Here is a 19,628-nt window from a genome sequence, read left to right as displayed (position 1 = left end):
TTCATGCCCAGCTAGATGGAAGAGTACTACCCATATGAGCATTATTTTAAATATTTGATATTCCCTGTGATGCCTTGACTAGGATGTTCTATACTCCCTCCCTCTTTTGCCCCCAGACAGGTAAAATCATCAAGAGTCAAGCATATAAAAGTCCTAAAAACTAGGCTCTTCTAAATATATGAGGACATAAATTTTAAAACACCACTGTGCTTTCATAGAGGTAATCCTATTTCAGAGAAACTAAAATTAATAACATCTTGGAACAAATTCAAAATGCCAAGTTCCCAAACTGCTCTCAGTCTAGGACTAGCAAGTCAGACAAGTACCTGACAGAAATTAGGAGGGATAGTGACACCACTCTACCACAAATCACGACTCCTACCTGGCTTCTCATCCAAGGTGGTATTTCACTGGCTTCTGTGTCTGGCCCTCTAGACCTGTTTCTTAGCCTTGATGGACCAATAAAAAAATTAGAAAGTCTGAAGTAATCAACTGAATTGATAAACTGATAACACAGTTCCAAAATTTCTTTACCAGGGCAATACATTACCACTCTACCTACACCCTGCTAGCTCTATACTTTCACAAGTTCAGGTATGGAGGTTTTCTTGGCAACTGTGAAGCACTTGGCTGGCTTCTAATTTCCCCTGCCTTTGCCAGAAAACTGCTAAATTTCCAAAAAGTGCTAATTGAGCCGTCCAACATTCCCAGACTTCCATCTTATGGCTGGAGGAGTCCTTACTAATTTTAGATTTCAAGGATGCCTTCTGTGAGCAATTAGCCCTTCAGTCTCCACCCCCATCCTGCTTAGACACCCAACATCACTAATGCCAAGAAAACAAATACAGCATCAACAGAGCTCATGAAAAGCAGTCAAACCAAAGCAGAAGCACCACTTCGCAACTTTAATAAATAGGTTGGAGACCCTTCCGAAGGGAACAAATGTTGTCCATCTTGCCCCTAAAGAGTTTCAAGAGACAGCAGAAAGCAACAGGTAGGAAAGATTCAGACGAAAGACAGAGAAAAGGAGACCAAGAGAAAGTGATACCCAGACAGATGGGGCTGGAGCAGGGGAGGGTGAGGGAATGGGAAGCACAAGACAGAGACATCTTGGGAAAGAGCAACTCTGAAGGCAAATTTCTCCCATTGTGATTTTCAAGAGTATGAGTTCTTCTGAGCCTTAGAATGCATTTTAAAGCAAGCAAAATGACATTTCAAAAGTAAGTATGGCTCACTACTGATTCTTAAGCCCTCCATACTCTGTTCAGGTATTCTAACAACCTTAAAATCACCAATCTCACCCCTCCACCTTCTACTTTTCACACAACTTCTCAGCCTTTCTCCCAGTACAGGGCAGCCAGGGATTCAGTTACTGGATGCAGAGAGATAAAGGAACTTGAGAGCTTCGGGATTCTGAAGTGTGGCCCTTACCTTCAGCAACACCACATCCACAGTCCTGTCCACCTTGGAGATGTCACATAGGCTGTAGCGCCTCTTGTGCCGTTCATACATTTTTGTTCAAATTGCACTCCCCCAAGTCCAGAGTTTAAAATTTCTCACGCTGAGCTGGAGATCTGTGCCTTCTAGACTCTCCTCTCTATAAAAGCCTCAAAGGGTCCAAAATTGATTAAAAAGAAACCGAGTGGAATCCAATTTCTTGAACTGATGACGGAGGACTTTCTGGCAACTTCAGAGCACTAGAATAATAATTTGTAATTCATAATATAAACAATAGTGCCTCACGATGCTATACTTTATGTAGATCTTGAGTGAAAGAGAAGCACACAGCATTTCCATCACTGGCGACAACTCCAGTAGAAAAATTATTAATGAGCCGGCTAAGCATAATGGCTGACACACGTGGGGGAAAAACCCAAGGCAGGCAATAAAAATCCAGTATGTACTTTGTCAGGAAAAGCAAAAGAGAGAAAAAGGTAAGACAACTCTATTTCAAAGGGATTGCACAAAAACATCCTCATTCTCTCATTAAATTCTGTTCTTGTTTAAAAAAAATAATAACAAGGAAAATCAATTTTTCCTTTACAGGAAAATAAAAAAAAAAATAGCAGATGCTTGGAGATTCTGTTCAAAGTAGAGTCTTTAGCGTCAGCCTCTTGCTCGCTAGGCAGTAGGGCTTGGTTCTGACTTCAGTTGAAAATCTCTAATGACAGCAGAGAAAAAGGAGAAAAGAAAGACCACTCCTCCTGTGCTACTCCCTCCTCCCTCCTTGGGCGCTGGCTCTTTCCTTACCCCAGCCCCCCTTTCCCTCACCCTCAGGAACGTCACTACTTGCCCTTTTAGCTCCAGACCAGCAGCCTTGGAGGTTTGAAAACCTAATTGCAGTGGGAACATGATTCATCCACAGACAGAGAAGAGAAAAACAAGGCTTCCTTTTCCAACCCACTTCCTCCTCCTCCTCCTCCTCCCCTCCTCCTCCTCATACTGTCCCCTATGAAAAAGGCTCTGTCAGGCATTGCAAGATGCAACTCGAACGCTATGATGTCGGAACAGTACGATAATAAAAGGGGGAGGATGTCATCCTAAACAACACGACCAAGTACAATATACTTATCTATTCCACGAAGTACAGAAAATTGAAACTACCCAAGGCGTACACCACAGCTCCCTGCCAAATGCAAACCAATGATTTAATATGAGAAAAATGTCAGCCAAGTATTTCAGGGCTATGTCTCTAGGATCCACAAGTGGCTCCCAAAGTACCTGACACGGTGTAAAAATCATCACAAGTTCATCTGTTTGCTTTTTTTTTTTTGAGGCGGGGTGAGTGGGGAGAAAGTGAGTGATAGAGGGGTTTTAAAGGATACTAAGAGAAAAAGAGTGGAATGAATGGGCATACACGGGGATACTGTTTCTGAGTGAGGAGGGTCACCTAAGCCAAACCACTTATGCTGGGATGGCTTCCCCCCTCAGGGCTTCACGTGCACTCTCTGTCACCTCATTTTTGCTGAGACCTAGCCCCACCCTGTGCAACAGCCTCAGGGCACCTATTGGAGAATTCATCCTCTTACTGCAGACACTCTCTCACTTAGTTCATAAGGGTTCTGGGAAAGAGTGGAGACAGGCAAGAATAAGATCTTCTGGAAGCATGACGCGGCCACCATTTTCCTCTAGGGGCCGGGAGAGTCCTTAGCCAGACCTGGTGTATGAATGAGGAGGGGATTCAAATACCACAGGGAAAGGAGGAAGAGAGATTGAGCACTTAAATCTCTGTCAGCACTGCCAACAGAGTTGGTGACAAGGTTTCTCAGGAGTTTATAGAAGGGGTGTAGAAGGTCTGATGAGTCACCATTTCCTCAGGCCAGGCTCAAAGGAGGGAAATGCAGTAAACCCTACAACCAAGCGAGTATTGTCCTCACCTATTACCATACTGCAACCCCAGCTGTGCCCAACGCAGAAGGCCCGATCCCCACTCCTCACTGTGTCAAGCAGGGCACGCAAAGTGGACAGGCTCCCCTCCCTACATGCGCCCCAGTGAGCCCAGGCTCTGTGATGTCACCAACACCAATGGTGAAACAGATGCTGCTTTTCATTTTCACTAGAGTAAGGATGGAAAACAGTAGAAACATGATGATTAGAGAGATTAAAAAGTTGTAAATAAAGTTCTTGCTCAGACTTACCGAAAAGGGTGGGAACCTGGCCAGGGCTTTACAAATACTTTGAGACTCTGTGATCCAGAGCACAAATCGGAAGACCCTTCAGGCTTTAGTGTATGAGAACACTGCTAGATTATCACCTTTTCTGGGTGAACTTTCATCAAGCTATAATTTAGAGGGGCACCCCCCCCCCCCGCCCCAGCTTCTTTCCATATGAACACAGAGCCAGCTCCCCTCTGTCCTCCACTTGGTTTATTCCTCCTGCCACTCCCTTCTGTTTTAATTAGAATCAAATGTTTCCTGCTTCCAAGGTTCCCAGGCATCTCTCAAGGGATCAGAAATGCTTTAGTCACCATACAGCCTTCCATTCCCAACCTCGTCTAAGTACTTACTGCCTTAAATGCAGATAATCTATATTGCTTTGACAGATATTTTGTGCCTTGCAGTGAAGGCGAACAAATTACAAGGTCTCTGTCCTCAAGAGGTTTATATCATTCGAGAGAAACCGGTTTCAAAATAATGTAATTGTCTTAAATGTTTTGAGACTTACAGACTATTATAGACTACTCTGTTTATTTCTGACAATCTGATGACTCTGTGCCAGAGGCTGGAAATCTAGGTTTCCTACTCCTGCGCACATAAGTAAACCTACTACAAAGATTTGGAGTTGTCCTTACGTATTCTGTTACTCCTTGTAGAACAAACACTCTGGGTAGGGAACAAATACTCTGGGTGGGGGGAAAAAAGAGTCTGTTTTGCTTTCCCCTCTGGATCTGTTCAGCACTTTCCACAGAAGACAGGATCTGCAGTCCTGTGCTTTGGCTGCTGCTGTGACAATTCCAAGTTTTTATCAAAAACATCTGGAACCACTGACCAGTTATTCTGTTAGGATTTTGAAACGCAACAACCAATCATTTTATATACAAACCAGAGCTGAGAGCTATGAATTTTTGTTTTGAGAAAATTCTCCCTCTCCTTTAATTTTGGCAACTTGTACTAAAATATGTTTATTATTTACAGCCTCTTACCATAGTAGTTATTTACAAGATTAACTGTATCTCCCTTTTATGTCCTCCATCCCACTCTATCTGCAAAAGGAGTCCCAAATTCTTTAACAGAAGCAACCAGTGCTTTTACTCTTTTCACACGACAGGCCCAATATATGTTCTTAAGGATTCCAGAAGATGAAGTAAAAAAATATTTTATGAATTTTAATTCAACTATAGCATTTCTGTTCATGAATTAAATCTTCTTTTGATTTACTTAATTATAAGATCTAACACCTTATCCAAATTACTGAAGCAATTCTCATGGGTCAGCTCTATTGGGCTCCTTTTGTTGAGTTAAAGAGACCAGTCTCAAGCACCAGACAAGTTTCTGAATTAGGACACCACCTAGTGGGGATGCTAAAGACCCAAAGAGAACACCAAAAGCCAATAAGCACTGTGGGCAAAGGGAGGAGGTGAGTCTACTTCTACTAAGCATTTTTTCCTAGAACCCCAAAGTAAACATAAAGCAGCAGCAAGTGACTGGGTACTGGCTAATTGCCCTCCTCCCTCAATGATCAATTCAGTCTCTGCAGTGAAAACGAGATACCAGGATGAAAATCAAGGGTTCTTTCTATTCCTAGGTGTGCTACACTCTTAATGGGCAATGTGGGATAATGAGTTGGACTCTGGAAAACTATAGGGGATGGGTTCTATATGAAGTTCCTTCTCAACTGGATATGGTCAGTCTGAGACTAAGAAATCTTTATCATCTGCCGTATAGCTTATAGGATGTGGGTAGATGCAGAGGAGAAAGAAAAAGGAATTGAGAAATTCTTTCAAAACTGGTGGTAGAAAACATGTAGTGTATTCTTGCGTCACTATGTTTTCCTCCTCCACTTTTCACATGAAATCAGAAGGAAGGAAAGGTCTACCACAGTTAATTTTCATTTATCTGTGATTAACTTAAAAACAGTGAGTCACCCAGATTTACCTGTTTGTTGGCAGCAAAATTTGCCAGAATACAAAATAAAACACTTCACCTCCACTTGGGCAATTCTTGTCTGCTTGGAATTACAGACTCCTTCACGTATGATGATTGATTACTTGGGACGAGAAAAAAGGAAATGATTTACAATGGCTGCAAAAGCACTGTTTCCATTTGCGATTTCCTTTTTAATTTCAACTGAGGTGTCTGAGAGCAATACTGGTCCAGGAGAGGAGGCCTACTGTCCTCGTCCCCTAGTCATTTCTTTGACCCACAGATTTGGAGGTTCCAAGAAGGCTGAAAAAGGCAGAGGAGAAGAGGAAGGCCTGGCAGATACCCACCAACTGTTCTGGTTCATTTGGAAGAGGGTAGAAGCAAAGCAGTGCGTCTCTTTTAACCCCTTCTTGCCTTCGCAAGAAGAAACCAGAGGACCACTTGGCTAGTAGCAGTAAATGATGTGAGCATGATAACAATGACAAAAAGAAATTAAGATGAAAGTATATAAGAAAAATAACAACAAAGCTTTAAAAATGTCTCTTCACACACTTTTGCTTGTCCTGGGAAATAGGTCTCATGGAACAAGTTCACAAATGTTAAAATTTTACTAAAACTGCCAACAGCATGGTGAAATAAAAGCAGTGGGGAGAGGAGAAAGATGGCAGAATCATAATGTGGGGTGGAAAAGTAGTGACATGCCAGTTTCTTCTGGGGCAAGATTTATTGGTAACAACGTGTACTGAGTCCTTGCTGTTTTCTAAGTGCTTCCATGGGTATAATCTCATTTATTCCTCATCAAAAGCTATATGGTTAGCATCTACTTTGCAGCTGAGGAAGAGGTGCGTTCAGAATTGCAGTCAGTTGTACAGGGTCATACAGCTAAGAACACAAGTCTCCTTTAAACTCAATTCTGTAAATCTTCTTTCTTTTCATTACACATCTTATTTTGCCTTGAGTAGTCCCTCAACGTTAAAAGCATAAAACTTGGAATTTGTAACTCTATCAATATTCTCAGACTTGATTCTATAAAAATGCCAAAGGATAGAATAATTCTTCTTCTCTCAAGAAAAATGACAAATGGTTCCTAATTTTAGAAGGTACAGGTGGAAAGTGTTATCATTAAACAGACTCGACTTCTTTGTCAACATTCTAATACTGAACATTCCCTTTCAACAGCTTCTTACTCCAATAATGTATTACAAAAATCAGAATGAATGCATCCACTGCAGAGACTAAAAAGGTTTCTAAATACTGATGACTGCGAGTCAGGCCTTCTTCAAAATGAATGGAGCTACTAATCCTAGTTTCTCTCCTTGGGACAAACATTAGCTATCTTGAGGCAGCATTTTAAATATTTGAGGATACCCATCATGACTCACCACCCTCCTCTTTAGAGCTTCTCTCCTGGATCACAGTTCCCACAACTGCAGGCAATGAGGCACCTGACCAATGGCTGTCTGTCCTCCCTGTGACCATATAACCTGGGGTGATTAAGATCAATCTGGCCATCTTCACATGAATACCACTCTACTAGAAGGATATATGCCTCTGATGAAACACACTCACTTCCTGTACCTTTTTTGTTGGACTCAAAACAGGGCTTGCTTCTCTATACTATATAATAAATGTTCCATACTATATCTTGTGATTTTATTCTTTTTAGAGATTTTATTTATTTATTAATGAGAAACACACAGAGAGAGGCAAAGACAGAGGCAGAGGGAGAAACAGGCTCCCTGTGGGGAGCCCAATGCGTCACTAGATCACAGGACCCTGGAATCACGACCTGAGCCAAAGGCAGATGCTCAACCACTAAAAGCCACTCAGGCATCCCTAACTTTCTGATTTTATGTAAAAACCCACTTTACATCTTTCCTTTCTATGTTCTCATTTATCATTTTAGCCTAAAAACAGCATCTGGAATCTAGATTCTGTCATTGAAATAACAGCTATCCCTCCAAACTTACTATCATCCATAAACCTGAAGGGCAAGGCTAACCATGAAGGCCCCAAGGTATGTCACTAAAAGCCTCCCTCAGAAGGATGGCAATGCATCAACTAGCACTCCTGGGAAACTGCTATTCCATCAGCTACAAAGCCCATGGAACCCTGAGTGCCATTTCTTCATCTTCTTTACTATATGGAACAATCTGTAACATCTCTTGATGAAAATGAATCATACTAGATGGATGGCATTCTCTAGTTCAGACAGTCCAGTGACCCTCTCAAAAGGAGAACTGAGACACAATCCATGCAGCATACTATTTGATAATCACCATCCCTGTGTGCTCATGCACTATATTTGAAACCAGATCCCAAAGACAGTCCTTTCTGATCAACTATAAATCATATTCACTGTTATTTCTGAATCTTCTAGCAACATTTTTAGCATGATCATTATGACTATTATCACATAAAACACTACATCACTGACAAAATGAAACAAGAGCTACTCTAACTTTCTTCCTAATGGTATAAACTATTTCTCACGTGCAAAAATCTTACCAACTTCATAATCCTACAACTGCAAACTTTTAGTTGAGTAAAATAACTGTAAGTAATAGCACCTCTTTTTCTCCCCAAAGCATTAATAGTAAAAACGATATGCTCCCTCCACATTTTCTTAATCTTCAAATACTATACTATTAAATATTAAAGATCATTCAAATACACTTTTCATATTTCCTCCAAAAAATTTATATATACATTTATAAGCATGAGGTTCAGACTAAATTTCTGGTCATAACCGCTATTTCAGATAATAACCTAGACTGTGAAAAATATTTTTTATCACTTAAATAATTTTTTTTAAAGATTTACTTATCTATTTGAGGGGCAGATGCAAAGGGAGAAGAAACTCTAAGCAGACTCCCCACTGAGTGTAGAGCTTAAGTTGGGGCTCCATTTTTACAACCCTGAAATCATGACCTGAGCTGAAATAAGAGTCGGACACATAACCAACTGCACCACCCAGGTATTCCATCACTTAAATGATTTTGAAGCAACTTTACTGAGGTATAATTGACATACAATAAATTATCCCTACTTAAGTATATCAAATATTGTATAAACATTTAATTTTTCAATAGAATTTTCAAATTTTTCCAAAGAATGTGACTTTAGGATACATTAGTATTTTAAAAACATGGAATGCTCAGAATGCTAAAAATGGCAAATTTAGTATCAGTAACAACTAAGAAATTTCACGTGGAAAATCCACAATATTGTTGTGATTGTATATGTCACATGTCACTGACCTAAACCTTCAACCCACTTTTCAGGAAGTGAAGTGAATGAGATCTATTTACTTAACGCCCCTGCTTGGCACTGAGGCCACAGCAGCAGATGAGACATTAAAGACTTAGGATAATGTGTGAGAAGTGTTGGGACAGAGGGTCACGGGGCACTATGAGAACACATGCCTGGAGAGGTATCATGCTCCAACTGCCAGCACAGGTCTACTGCAGAGATGCTGACAGAGAAGCAGGCACTAACTAGGTGGGACGTGTGCATATGCAGCTGCGGGGAGGGAGCCCCAGGACGGAGAGCCAAACAGATATTCTGGGCACAGGTTCTGACAGAGGACTGAGCACAAAGGCCCAGAGGTGAGAAACAGCAAGCGACAAAGGACAAGGCCCGAGCAGCAGAAAAAGGCTGGTGCCAGATGAGCACGCTTAGAGAAGTCTGAATCACTCCAACAAGAAAAAGCCACTGGAGGGTTGTTAGCTCGAGAAAGGCACGATCGGTTCTGCAGTTCAAAAGTATCATTTTTCTAGAGCATGCTCAATAGATAGGAGGGAAAAGATGAGAGAAGCAGGGAGATTGGTCACAAAGCTGTCATGGACGCTGGAAGAGAGAAGGAAGGAAGTCTGAATTCAAGTGATGAACGAACATGGAGACCTAGAAAGGAAAATGGGAGTCACTGGGTGGAGAATGAGGAGGAAAGGTGTGGTCTGACTAGGATTATGCCCTGGGCAACCACACAGAAGGTGGAATGGAGCACAAGGAGGAGGTAGGGAGAGAGGAGATGGTGAGTTGGTTTTAGATGCAGAGAATCCAAGGATCTTAGATCCATCCAAGCAGAGTGCCCTCGTAAGCAGGCAAGCAGCTGCGTCCAGAGCCCAGGAGAATGGCAGGGACCTGGCTTTCAGATTTGGGAATCCATACACAGACAGGGCATCGGAGACACTAAAAGAAGGAAACACTTCATAGGAAGAACGGTAAACAGTGTCAAGTGTTATAAAAAAGGTCAAGTAAGTAAGAGATTTGGATTTTGCCAATCTGGTAAAATTGGTAGGGGCAGTTCTGGGGTAGCAGAGTGATGAGAGCTGGATTTAAATATCCTACCATTTCACAAAAGGGAACATTTAGGCTCTGCCTACATACTCAATTTTTCCTAGCTATCTCTTAAGATGCTTTACTTATTGCAGAAAGTATCTTAGTGAGTCTTTCTATCATGGTTGCTATAGGGTTGCTAACCTAGTAATAAATACTTTAGATTGTAAAAAAATTTCTGAGAGTAAATGAAGCATTAACAGAGAAAAAGGGCCATTAACAAAAAAGTGAGTTCTATGCAACATGTATGACTGTTCTTTTGTGTACTTTCAATTCTTTCCAAGAACTTCTGTCATAAAGACCAGAAGAGAACAGAACACTTGAGTGCACACGTTGCTATTTTGGTTAAGAATATGGACAAGTGCTTCATAACAGCTAGAGGAGGGAAGCAGGGTGGACAGTGTTTTGGCAAGGAAATGGAAAAATTAGGGAATAGCCAATAAGTAAGAAACTCCCTTTCCATATGAACATCTATGGAAGTAAGAACAAACCTCATTCTATAAAACAAAGGCATTGAGATCAAGGGAAACAACACTGACATTTACTGACCAGAATTTCCTAATGGGATTTTGTCATCACTAGCATGTCATGGCCAGTTAGTAATGAATTAGTGAATATTAACAAAATTTATTTATCCCTTCAACAAATATTTAAATGCCTGCTGTAGTTGTGCTCTGGAAGGTGTTATGAGCTATAATATAAAGATGGATGAGACATTCCTGAGACCTCAAGGAAGGGGCAACAGCATGGAATAAAAACATGAGACAGCATGGGTAGTACAAATAAAATGCAGAATCGTAGTAAAGGAATGAGGATCTCTGGATGAACTGATTAACTAAAAAATTCCATGAAGGCAGGCGTTGCCTTTAAAGAGTTTGAGTGAGGGTACAGATGTTGATGAATAGCAGGTATGACGGAGAATTAGCCAAACTTTCTAGTTCCATGCATCAAATCCTGTAGGGAAGTGCTGTAACATCAGCCTGAGAAAGCATTAAACACCTAGATTATAAAAGCATATGATGTCATGCCAAAAAGTCCAGACTCTATACAGAGGCCAGTGGGAGCCAGCAAGGACTTTGGAGCAGAGAAGCTGTATGACTTTTGCTGTAATTCAGGAAGATACTACAAGTCTTTGGCCTCATCAAACCTAATCTCCCTCATCTGGATATCATACCACTCACTCCATGGTTTCATCCAGTCTTACTGACTACTACTTCCCAGGATAGGTATACAGATGGTCTCTTAAGGTTCCACAATTAGGACATGGTTCTTCCTACCTCAATGCTCCCTGGCTCTTAGAACAGTTGTGGCTTATAGAATTCCCTATCTCGTCACTCCACCTCAGCCAAAATATACCCCTGAAATCCTACTTTCCTAATTAGGGAATATCTCTGCCTACTCAAACCCACCTTAAAACTCTATCCTTTGAACTCTGATAGTCTTGTACTCTGATGGGCTCATTTTCCAGTGTTCTGCCCTCTATTGTTATTCCTTGATGCTTACTTTGACTGTGAGTAAATGGTGAGTTCCTTAAGGGCAACAGGTGCTTCAGTTTCTCCTACAGAGTGCTAAAAATGACACCAGACACCCAAAAGCTGGATGACTGATTATGTGCTTATTTATTACCACTGTCATAATCCTCAGACTTTTCCAACGGCTGATCAGTTTATTTATTAAACAATGAGAGAACAAACATTTTGCCAGTGTTAACATACAGAAGAGGTAGGTAGTCTAAAGGAGTTTCTGAATTTAAAGGATAAAAGCTTTGGTCAGACATGAAAACAATGCTCAAACAATGCTCAAAAGAACCATTCCCTCCACCTCAGGAAAATTTTGCATCCCACATAAAATTCAAACGTATTACTTTAGGAAATTACTCAACTTACTCTTATTTTTCACTTCACGGCAAAAAGAATAGCCCTAATATAGTCACTCAGTCAGAAAAGCCAAGAAATGATTCAGCTTCCCATGGAAGACTTCCCTCATCCCTCAAGGCAAACACACACCACCATACAATCATGCCTTCCAAAAAATACAGAGGTATAACTTGCTCTTTTTATCAATTGTCCAAAAAGACTTTTGTCTTTTTGTCAAAGGGAAAAGAGAAAAAATCCTTCAAGGAAAAAAGAACTCCCCTACTATTTAATACTACTGCCAGGTCAATTTTGGCATTTGCTCATTCCCAAAAGAATAAATCTGGTTTTGCTCATTGAGAGACTACTATTTGGAGCTTGTATTTGATAATCTTATTCAACTAAAACAGGTATTTTGATGTTCTGCACATTTTTAAGGAAATACAGCATACTGTTTACCTCAAATGAAATTGTGAGAATTTGTTTCGGAAGAGATGTTAGCACAAAAACATGTTTTGGGGTGGGAGTGGGTACGGATATAGCCCTTTACTGAGATACATATAGGCCAAGATGTCCCCTATAGTACATGACAGGAAGTGAAGGGTGGACAGCTGGCTAGTGACTCCAACACAATGGTCAAGAAGATAAACCCTATAGCGAGACTATCTCGGGCATGCTAAGTAACTTTTTTTTTTTTTTTATGATAGAGAGAGAGAGAGAGAGAGAGAGGCAGAGACACAGGCAGAGGGAGAAGCAGGCTCCATGCACCGGGAGCCCGACGTGGGACTCGATCCCGGGTCTCCAGGATCGCGCCCCGGGCCAAAGGCAGGCGCCAAACCACTGCGCCACCCAGGGATCCCCGCTAAGTAACTTTTCTGTTCCTTAGTTTCTCACCTGTACAGTAAGGGCAAAATCCACCAGGACAAAGCATGAAAGAAAAATGCCGCTATGAGGAATAAATGAATTGATACATGTAAAGTATATTCTAAGTGCCTGTGGCCTGAGTACTGTTCGTTGCTGTAATATTTTATTATTATCAATACATTTTTGTCTTATTTAGAAAGAAAAAAAGAAAGAGGTATTGAAGGCAGCATACAAGGCAAAACCAAGTAACTGAAATATTCTGACTCAAGCTAGAAATTAAAGACCAAAACACCTTTGCTTTGAATCAGATCACCATGTTCCCTCTGAAGGTATCTGTATCCTGGGACAAGAAAGGAGAGAGAGGGAAAAGTCTTCTCTTCTCTGGTAAGTGGAGAAGGCAGGGGGCCTCCCCAGAAGCTAAGACCAAAGAAGCTACTGAACTTCTCAAATGTCTTGCTGTTTTATGGAGAAGCAGCTCTTTAAAAAGGCCCAGATAGGACTGGGAACTCAGACGAAAGAGTTATTAGCCTTGGGGGGGAGGGGGGGGGGAAGAAAAAGAAAAATGCTCTTTGTCTGAGGCAAAGGGAAAGGAGTAAGGAAAGGCAGATATTTATAGATTTTTCCTGGCTAACCCCCAAGTGCCTAATTTGGACAGAATTTATAGTATCCCTGAACAATCCCCACCCAGAAAGCTGAAATACCAGAGTGACCCGCTGGGATAAAGAACATTTGGCTTTAAGAGGTGACTCTGGGAGAGAAGACCAGCATAATGACAGCTTCTCTAGCCTTTTCTCTCACCTATTCTTGTAAGACTCTTCTACTGCAGCCACACAAGTCAACTTACTGTCTTGTGTTCAGACTAGACTTTATACCTGGCTGACTCTGCATCCTTGATCCTGCCCTCATAGTCTTCCCCATCTCTGCAAAACCGGTCAAGTCTTTAACTCCTTCCTATGTGATCACCTTCACGATGCTTCCACCAAGTACTTCAGTCAAAAAGCTTGACTCTATCAGAACTGTGTTAGCTCTCCTACCATACTGAAAGCATCCATCGATTATCACACTAATCTGGGTACCTGCTCTACAAGTCACTTGGAGCAAGACCTCTCTATTTCTTGGATTTCCTATAGATTCCTGGCCTTAGCAATCAACAAACAGTTCCTACAGGAATAAGTAAGCATATATATCTCTGTCTGAAGAAAATATTTCAGGCAAGGCAATGCATTTCTCAGATCACACTGGTATAGGCAATATAGACTCAAGCTACTTTTATTCATAAATTTAAATAATTCATGAATTTCTGATATGGAGATAAGCACGAGAAAAAGTATCTACTCTGCTCTCCACCAACAAATGGCATATTTGTTTGTCCTGTCAATAAAAAGGACATATCAGAAATTAATCAGCAAGTAGAATACCTTCCCTGTCTACCCTGAATGGCTTTTTGAAATATAAACTGCAGTTGAGGTAGGTTTTGCAAGGCCATTCTTGAGATCTGACTAAATATACATTGATTTTTATTTGTTCATAATTAACAACAGACTGAGATAATCCAGTACCTTTCTAAATATACAGATGTCTCTTTCTGGAATTAATATAAATGTTTTTAACACAAACCTTGAAAAAAGGAAACTGTTTCCAGTGAAACTTTAAAAAACACATACTCTTCACAAAACGGTGAATTATTAAAGACTAAGTTTCACGGAAGCATTTAATACTTTCTTCAATGATGTGCATATGTTCAAAGTGTGTGTTTAATGGCTCAGAAGACTGCATCACACTGACGAGCCGTTGGCTATGCCAAGGAAAATACAACTAACAAATCAGGCTACTGTGGAGATAGTTTTAAGTATCATCGGGGCTACTTCACTGAGCTTCCAGCACAGTGGAAGTGAAAGGACACAGAGGAGGCCTTTGCTTCGTCCCTCCAACTTGCCACATGTAAAGTGCCCAATGAGGATGCTATAAGAACAAGCATTAGTGGTCTTCCAAAGAGCACAGCCTTAGTTAATATGGCTTATCGCTTACGTCTTTCATACAAGTGCAGTTTTTCAAGGTCTGAAGAAGCTTTGCTCTTTTCTGTTTCATGAAAAAAGCAATTTATCCAAAGTTTACATAGATAAGAGTTCTTGGTTCAATTCTCAGTACTCATATTAATGGGTTATCAATGAGGAACCTCCTCTTCTCTACCTGATTTTTAGTTGCAACTCCTACCACCATGATTAAATCAGTTTTTAGCCTTGCTAACAAAACTTAAAAGCTCCAAATATTACTTGCTATGGAAGTAAGAAATAGGATTTTTTTTTTTTTAGGGGGTAAAGATTTTATGTATTTGAGACAGCAAACAACAGAGAGAGAGAGCGAGCATAAGCAAGGAAGGGACAGAAGGAGAAGCAGGGCTGCTGAGCCCGATGCAGAGTCTCATTCCCAGGACCCTGAAATCATGACCTGAGCTGAAGGCAGATGCTAATGGACTGAGCCACCAGGCGCCCCAAATAATAGATTTTAAAGGAAAGGGAATGACTTAAGATTGCTGGTTCCTCGAAAGAGATGAATTAATAAGTGAACTGAATAAATATACTCTTATGCAAAGTTTAGTGAAGCATTATAGACAATTATCAACTAAGTAGGACTCAGTCTTGCTGAAGTTCTGTTCCTTTCATTCTCTTTCAGGGTACTCAACATGCAACCAACACTGTAGGTGCCCATAATGTGTGAGGTAATGTGGCAGGTCACTGTACAGAGTCACTGGCAGGAGGGCTCCCTGTGCAGCAGTGTGCATGACGCATGGCTCACTTCACACTTCCAGCACTCTGTGCTCCAGTGTGGGGAAGGAGGACAATGTGTACGCCTGAGAAGAGTCTTCAAGAATGGAAGGGCACCTGGTAGACTGCAAGGGTGCAACACAGGCAGAATACCAATGAACAAGGGCACATTTAATGGAAATGAGGAGTCTAGTGTGGCTGACCACTGGACTGTCAGCCGGAACAGCAAAGCTAATGGGACCCTAGAAGCATTCTCTGGAAGCTGATTGTCAAGTCCATGTATGCCACACTCTAAATTTAAAAACTAAAGAGCTAATCTGATATACTTTTAGCAAGAACCTTATGTATATAAGCTAGAGCAGTGGTTCTCAAAGTGTGGTCTACCAAACCTCAAGGCTCCCAGATGCATTTTCAGGGTATCTATGGGATCACGACTATTCTTACAGTACTACAGATATGCCATTTGCCCTTTTGCTCTGTTGATATTTGTGCTGATGGGCCTTAACAAGAATCAAGGCAGTGTTACTAAAGTGAGTTAGTGGTCATTATATTCTTCATTGCCATATACTCATAGTTTTAGAAAAAAACAAAAATATTTTCACATAGAATGTCCTTGATGAAGCTATAACAACTTCATTACATTTCAATCTTTAGGTACATATCTCTTTAATCTTCCGTGTGACAAGTGGGGGGTATACAGAAAATGCTCTGCATGTAAAGTAGAATGGTTATCTTGAGGAAATTCACTTATGCAACTGTTTTAAGTTGTGGGCTAAGCTAGCCACTTTTTTCGTGGAACAAAATTTTAACTTGAAAGACTGACGAATGAAATGATGCTTATTCAGAACTTAGGTATTTTCTTGGAAATGAACAAAGTGAACCTATCTTTCCAGAAAACAACTAGCAATATTTATCACTGATGATAAAATTCAGATGTTCAAGTGAAAATAAGAATTTGGAAAATTCGTATCTGCCACTGTGAAGTTGTCAAGTTTACCAATACTTAAAGCCATTTCTGACAAGACTGGTGGTAATTAACAAATTGGTTTTCTGAAAATGAAAAAAAAAATGTCAATATTTGGAAGAGCTGTATGTTACTCAATGAATGAGTACTTTCCAAATGACTGATCCATGAGGTTAGAAAATTGTGCATGGCTAAAAGATCCACCAAAAAGGACAAGGCAGACCAGTAGATTTTATTAATGTATCAGAATACAAAATGTTCAACAATAGGACTTCAGATTCCACACTGCAAATAACTCTTAAGAACCTATCATCTGTCAATTCTGATCTGGCATCAATAAGAATACCAAATTATCCGAGAAAACAATTACAATATTCCTCCCTTTAATAAGCATATATCTGCATGACACTGGATATTCTTTATATACTTCAACCAAAACACCATGTTGTTAAATAAATAAGAACCATGAGAATCCAACTGTTTTTTTACTGAGTCAAGTTAGATTAAAACCAATTAGATTAAAATGGCACTCTTCCAATTTAATTTTGAAACTTATTTTCCATAAAAATGTTCTTCATATTAACAAGTAGTGATCTGTTAATGCTATTATAAATGAATTAATGCTTTTTCAATGTCTCAGTTTTAATTTCTTTTTTTTTAAATTTTTATTTATTTATGACAGTCACAGAGAGAGAGAGACAGAGAGGCAGAGACATAGGCAGAGGGAGAAGCAGGCTCCATGCACCAGGAGCCCGACGTGGGATTCGATTCCGGGTCTCCAGGATCGCGCCCTGGGCCAAAGACAGGCGCTAAACCACTGCGCCACCCAGGGATCCCTCAGTTTTAGTTTCTAATGTGGTAAATAGTTGTAGGTATAACCCATACAAACAAGTGTTCTTTGGAGTTCCCAATAATGTTTAAAAGTGTAACAGGATCTTTAGACCAAAAAGTTGAAGAACTGCTGAGTTTATAAGGTAGAAAGAGATTGGTAGTAAGGAAACCAGTGAATCCAGGTGAGAGAAGATGAGGACACGAACCCTCTGAATCAGAGTTTGAAGTGACAGGTTAAATTGGACAAGAAAAAAAAATGAGGGCTGGCAGAGGGAGTTTGGGATGAAAGCTTTTTGGCTTAAGAGACTGTATGAAAGCCAATGCCTTTAGTTACAGATGAAGTGAGGCCCAAACAATTTCATAATATTTTGAATGAAGCTGATGAATTAAGAGTAACTACAGCAGGAATGAAAAGCAAAGATGGTTTTCTGACAGCTCCATAAAATTCTTTAGGAAAAGCCCATTTCCATGATCCACATGTGAACAGACTTCTCAGGAAGGCACTTCCTAGGTGATCACATGGCTGGATAGGTCTCATTCCATTATTTGAAAGACCAGGTGAATGACCAACAGATAAATTAACACAAGTAACTCTTCAATGCAAGTTCCAGCATGACTAGCAGGATTGGTGTCCACGGATGTATATTTTTATCATGATAATCAATGATGCCACAATAATTCAGACATCAAGAGGAAGACAAATGGTGTCCGGTGTTTGCCAGGTACATGCATTGGCATTTTCGAAATATACTAAAGATTTCCAAATCAAAGTTCCAGCAACGAAGACTTTATGTCCAGCCACTGAAAACTGTGCCATTCCACAAAGATCCATTTGTCACAGGTTCCATGGAGAGGAAATGTTCTAATCTAATTATGAGATGGTCTTCGGTCCCAGGGCATGCAATGACGAACCAGAGGCTACAACTCTAAGGAATGGAAGTTACAAATGTGGTAAACTTCCTACACATTTCCTCTCTCTGCCAAAGCTGAGTCGTCTCTCAGTTCAGCTACTCCCTTTGGTCATCAGAATATAGAAGCTTTAAAAAAAAATTTTTTTTTTTGATGGGGGGGGGGCAGGCAGAGATATACTCCTTTGTAAAGGTTACCTTGTTAAAACGTAAAATCAATGGCATGCAGTTGTCAAGTGTTTTATTTACTATTTGTTTACTAGAAAAGAACTTCCTAAAGGAACATTTCATTTTGTGGAAATGAATGCTGATAAAGTCCTATTACATTATGGCCCTGCAGTGCCTCCACTTAGCAGAACAGCTGCTGACATTTCCTGTGACTGTGTATAGCTGAAAGTGCAAGCCTTGCCTTTAAAAATATTTGACAAGTCCCATTTTTACCTATTTACAGATTTGTACAATTATCTCCTTTCATTACTAAATTCATTGGTTATATGATAAAATCCTTTCCAGAGGAAGAAGAGTCAGCCAGTCCTTTCTTCTTCTTTTATTAAAATCTCATTTTCTATTCCCACCTTCCTCGCTCCATGCCAGGGTGATAAATTATCAGAAGTTACGCCAACAACTGCTACAAGAAGCAGACAGCCTGGGTCCTCCCACAGCTATTGCCCAGTTTCTAGCCTTTTAGAGCTTGATCAGTCACAGATGCTCTCAGGAGGTTGCTATGCTCAGTTACCCTACTGTTTCCCTGACACTGCCCCAGGAAAGCTCTCTATCTTCCCTTTCCTTTTTGCTACACCTCCTCTTTCCCGCTGCTAGCCTCCACTGACAAGCTTTGGGAGGAAGGATCAAGGCAACTTTTCACATCAGTTAATTTAAAGGCATCTTCATGTTTATACAACAACAGGGTTTTTTAGAGAACCCACAGTGAGTGTCTAAGCCTTTTCAGATACAAGACTTATTTCAGAGATCCTATTCATTTTATTTATTTATTTATTTAAGAGAGAGAGAGAGAGAGAGAGAGAGAGAGGCAAGCAAGAGCACATGGGTAGGGGCTTGGGGTGGAGCAGAGGAACAGGGAGAGAGAGAATCTTATGCAGGCTCCATGCCCAGCACAGACCCTGACGTAGGGCTCAATCCCATGACCCTGAGATCACAAACTGAGCGAAATCAAGAGTCGGACATTCAACTGACTCAGCCACCCAGGCGCCCCTAGACATCATATTCTTAAAAGGGCATGCATTATCTTGTTTTTGTTTGTTTAACCTGTCCTCCTGCCCAGAGAGCCCTGCCAAGAAACAGACACATGGCAGTAGAAGTCTTCATCAAGAATACAAAACAAGGATTAGTAAACTTGGCATCAGTAAACACTAAAGAGCTTGCTAACTCCTTCCTCCTCCCGGGACAGCTAAAACGACATGCATGTGCAAATATGAGATTAAAACCAAAGTGAAGAGGTAGAGATACATTTTAACTATGGCACTATGCGGCAGATGTCAATCATCCGCATTCACAACTGTCCA

The 19,628-nt window shown here is 40.6% G+C and overlaps 1 protein-coding gene across 15 annotated transcripts in view; it reads right to left on the bottom strand.

Annotated features, from left to right (window-relative positions):
• Positions 1–19,628, bottom strand: part of AKAP13 (A-kinase anchoring protein 13) — a 320,707-nt gene that overhangs the window by 109,810 nt on the left and 191,269 nt on the right. The window contains exon 1 of one of the 15 annotated variants that reach the window (XM_077871376.1): positions 1,432–2,235. The exons of the other annotated variants lie outside the window; for them this stretch is intronic. Coding sequence (XP_077727502.1) covers positions 1,432–1,512 — 81 coding nt within the window. The 5' untranslated portion in view covers positions 1,513–2,235. Of the gene's footprint in view, positions 1–1,431; positions 2,236–19,628 lie in introns of those variants that run through there. 15 annotated transcript variants of the gene reach the window in all.

The sequence above is a fragment of the Canis aureus genome, chromosome 2 (genome assembly GCF_053574225.1).
Source record: "Canis aureus isolate CA01 chromosome 2, VMU_Caureus_v.1.0, whole genome shotgun sequence".
Classification (NCBI taxonomy): Eukaryota; Metazoa; Chordata; class Mammalia; order Carnivora; family Canidae; genus Canis; species Canis aureus.
The sequence above is the reverse complement of the archived record's forward strand: the minus strand, read 5'-3'. Positions and strand labels throughout refer to the sequence as shown.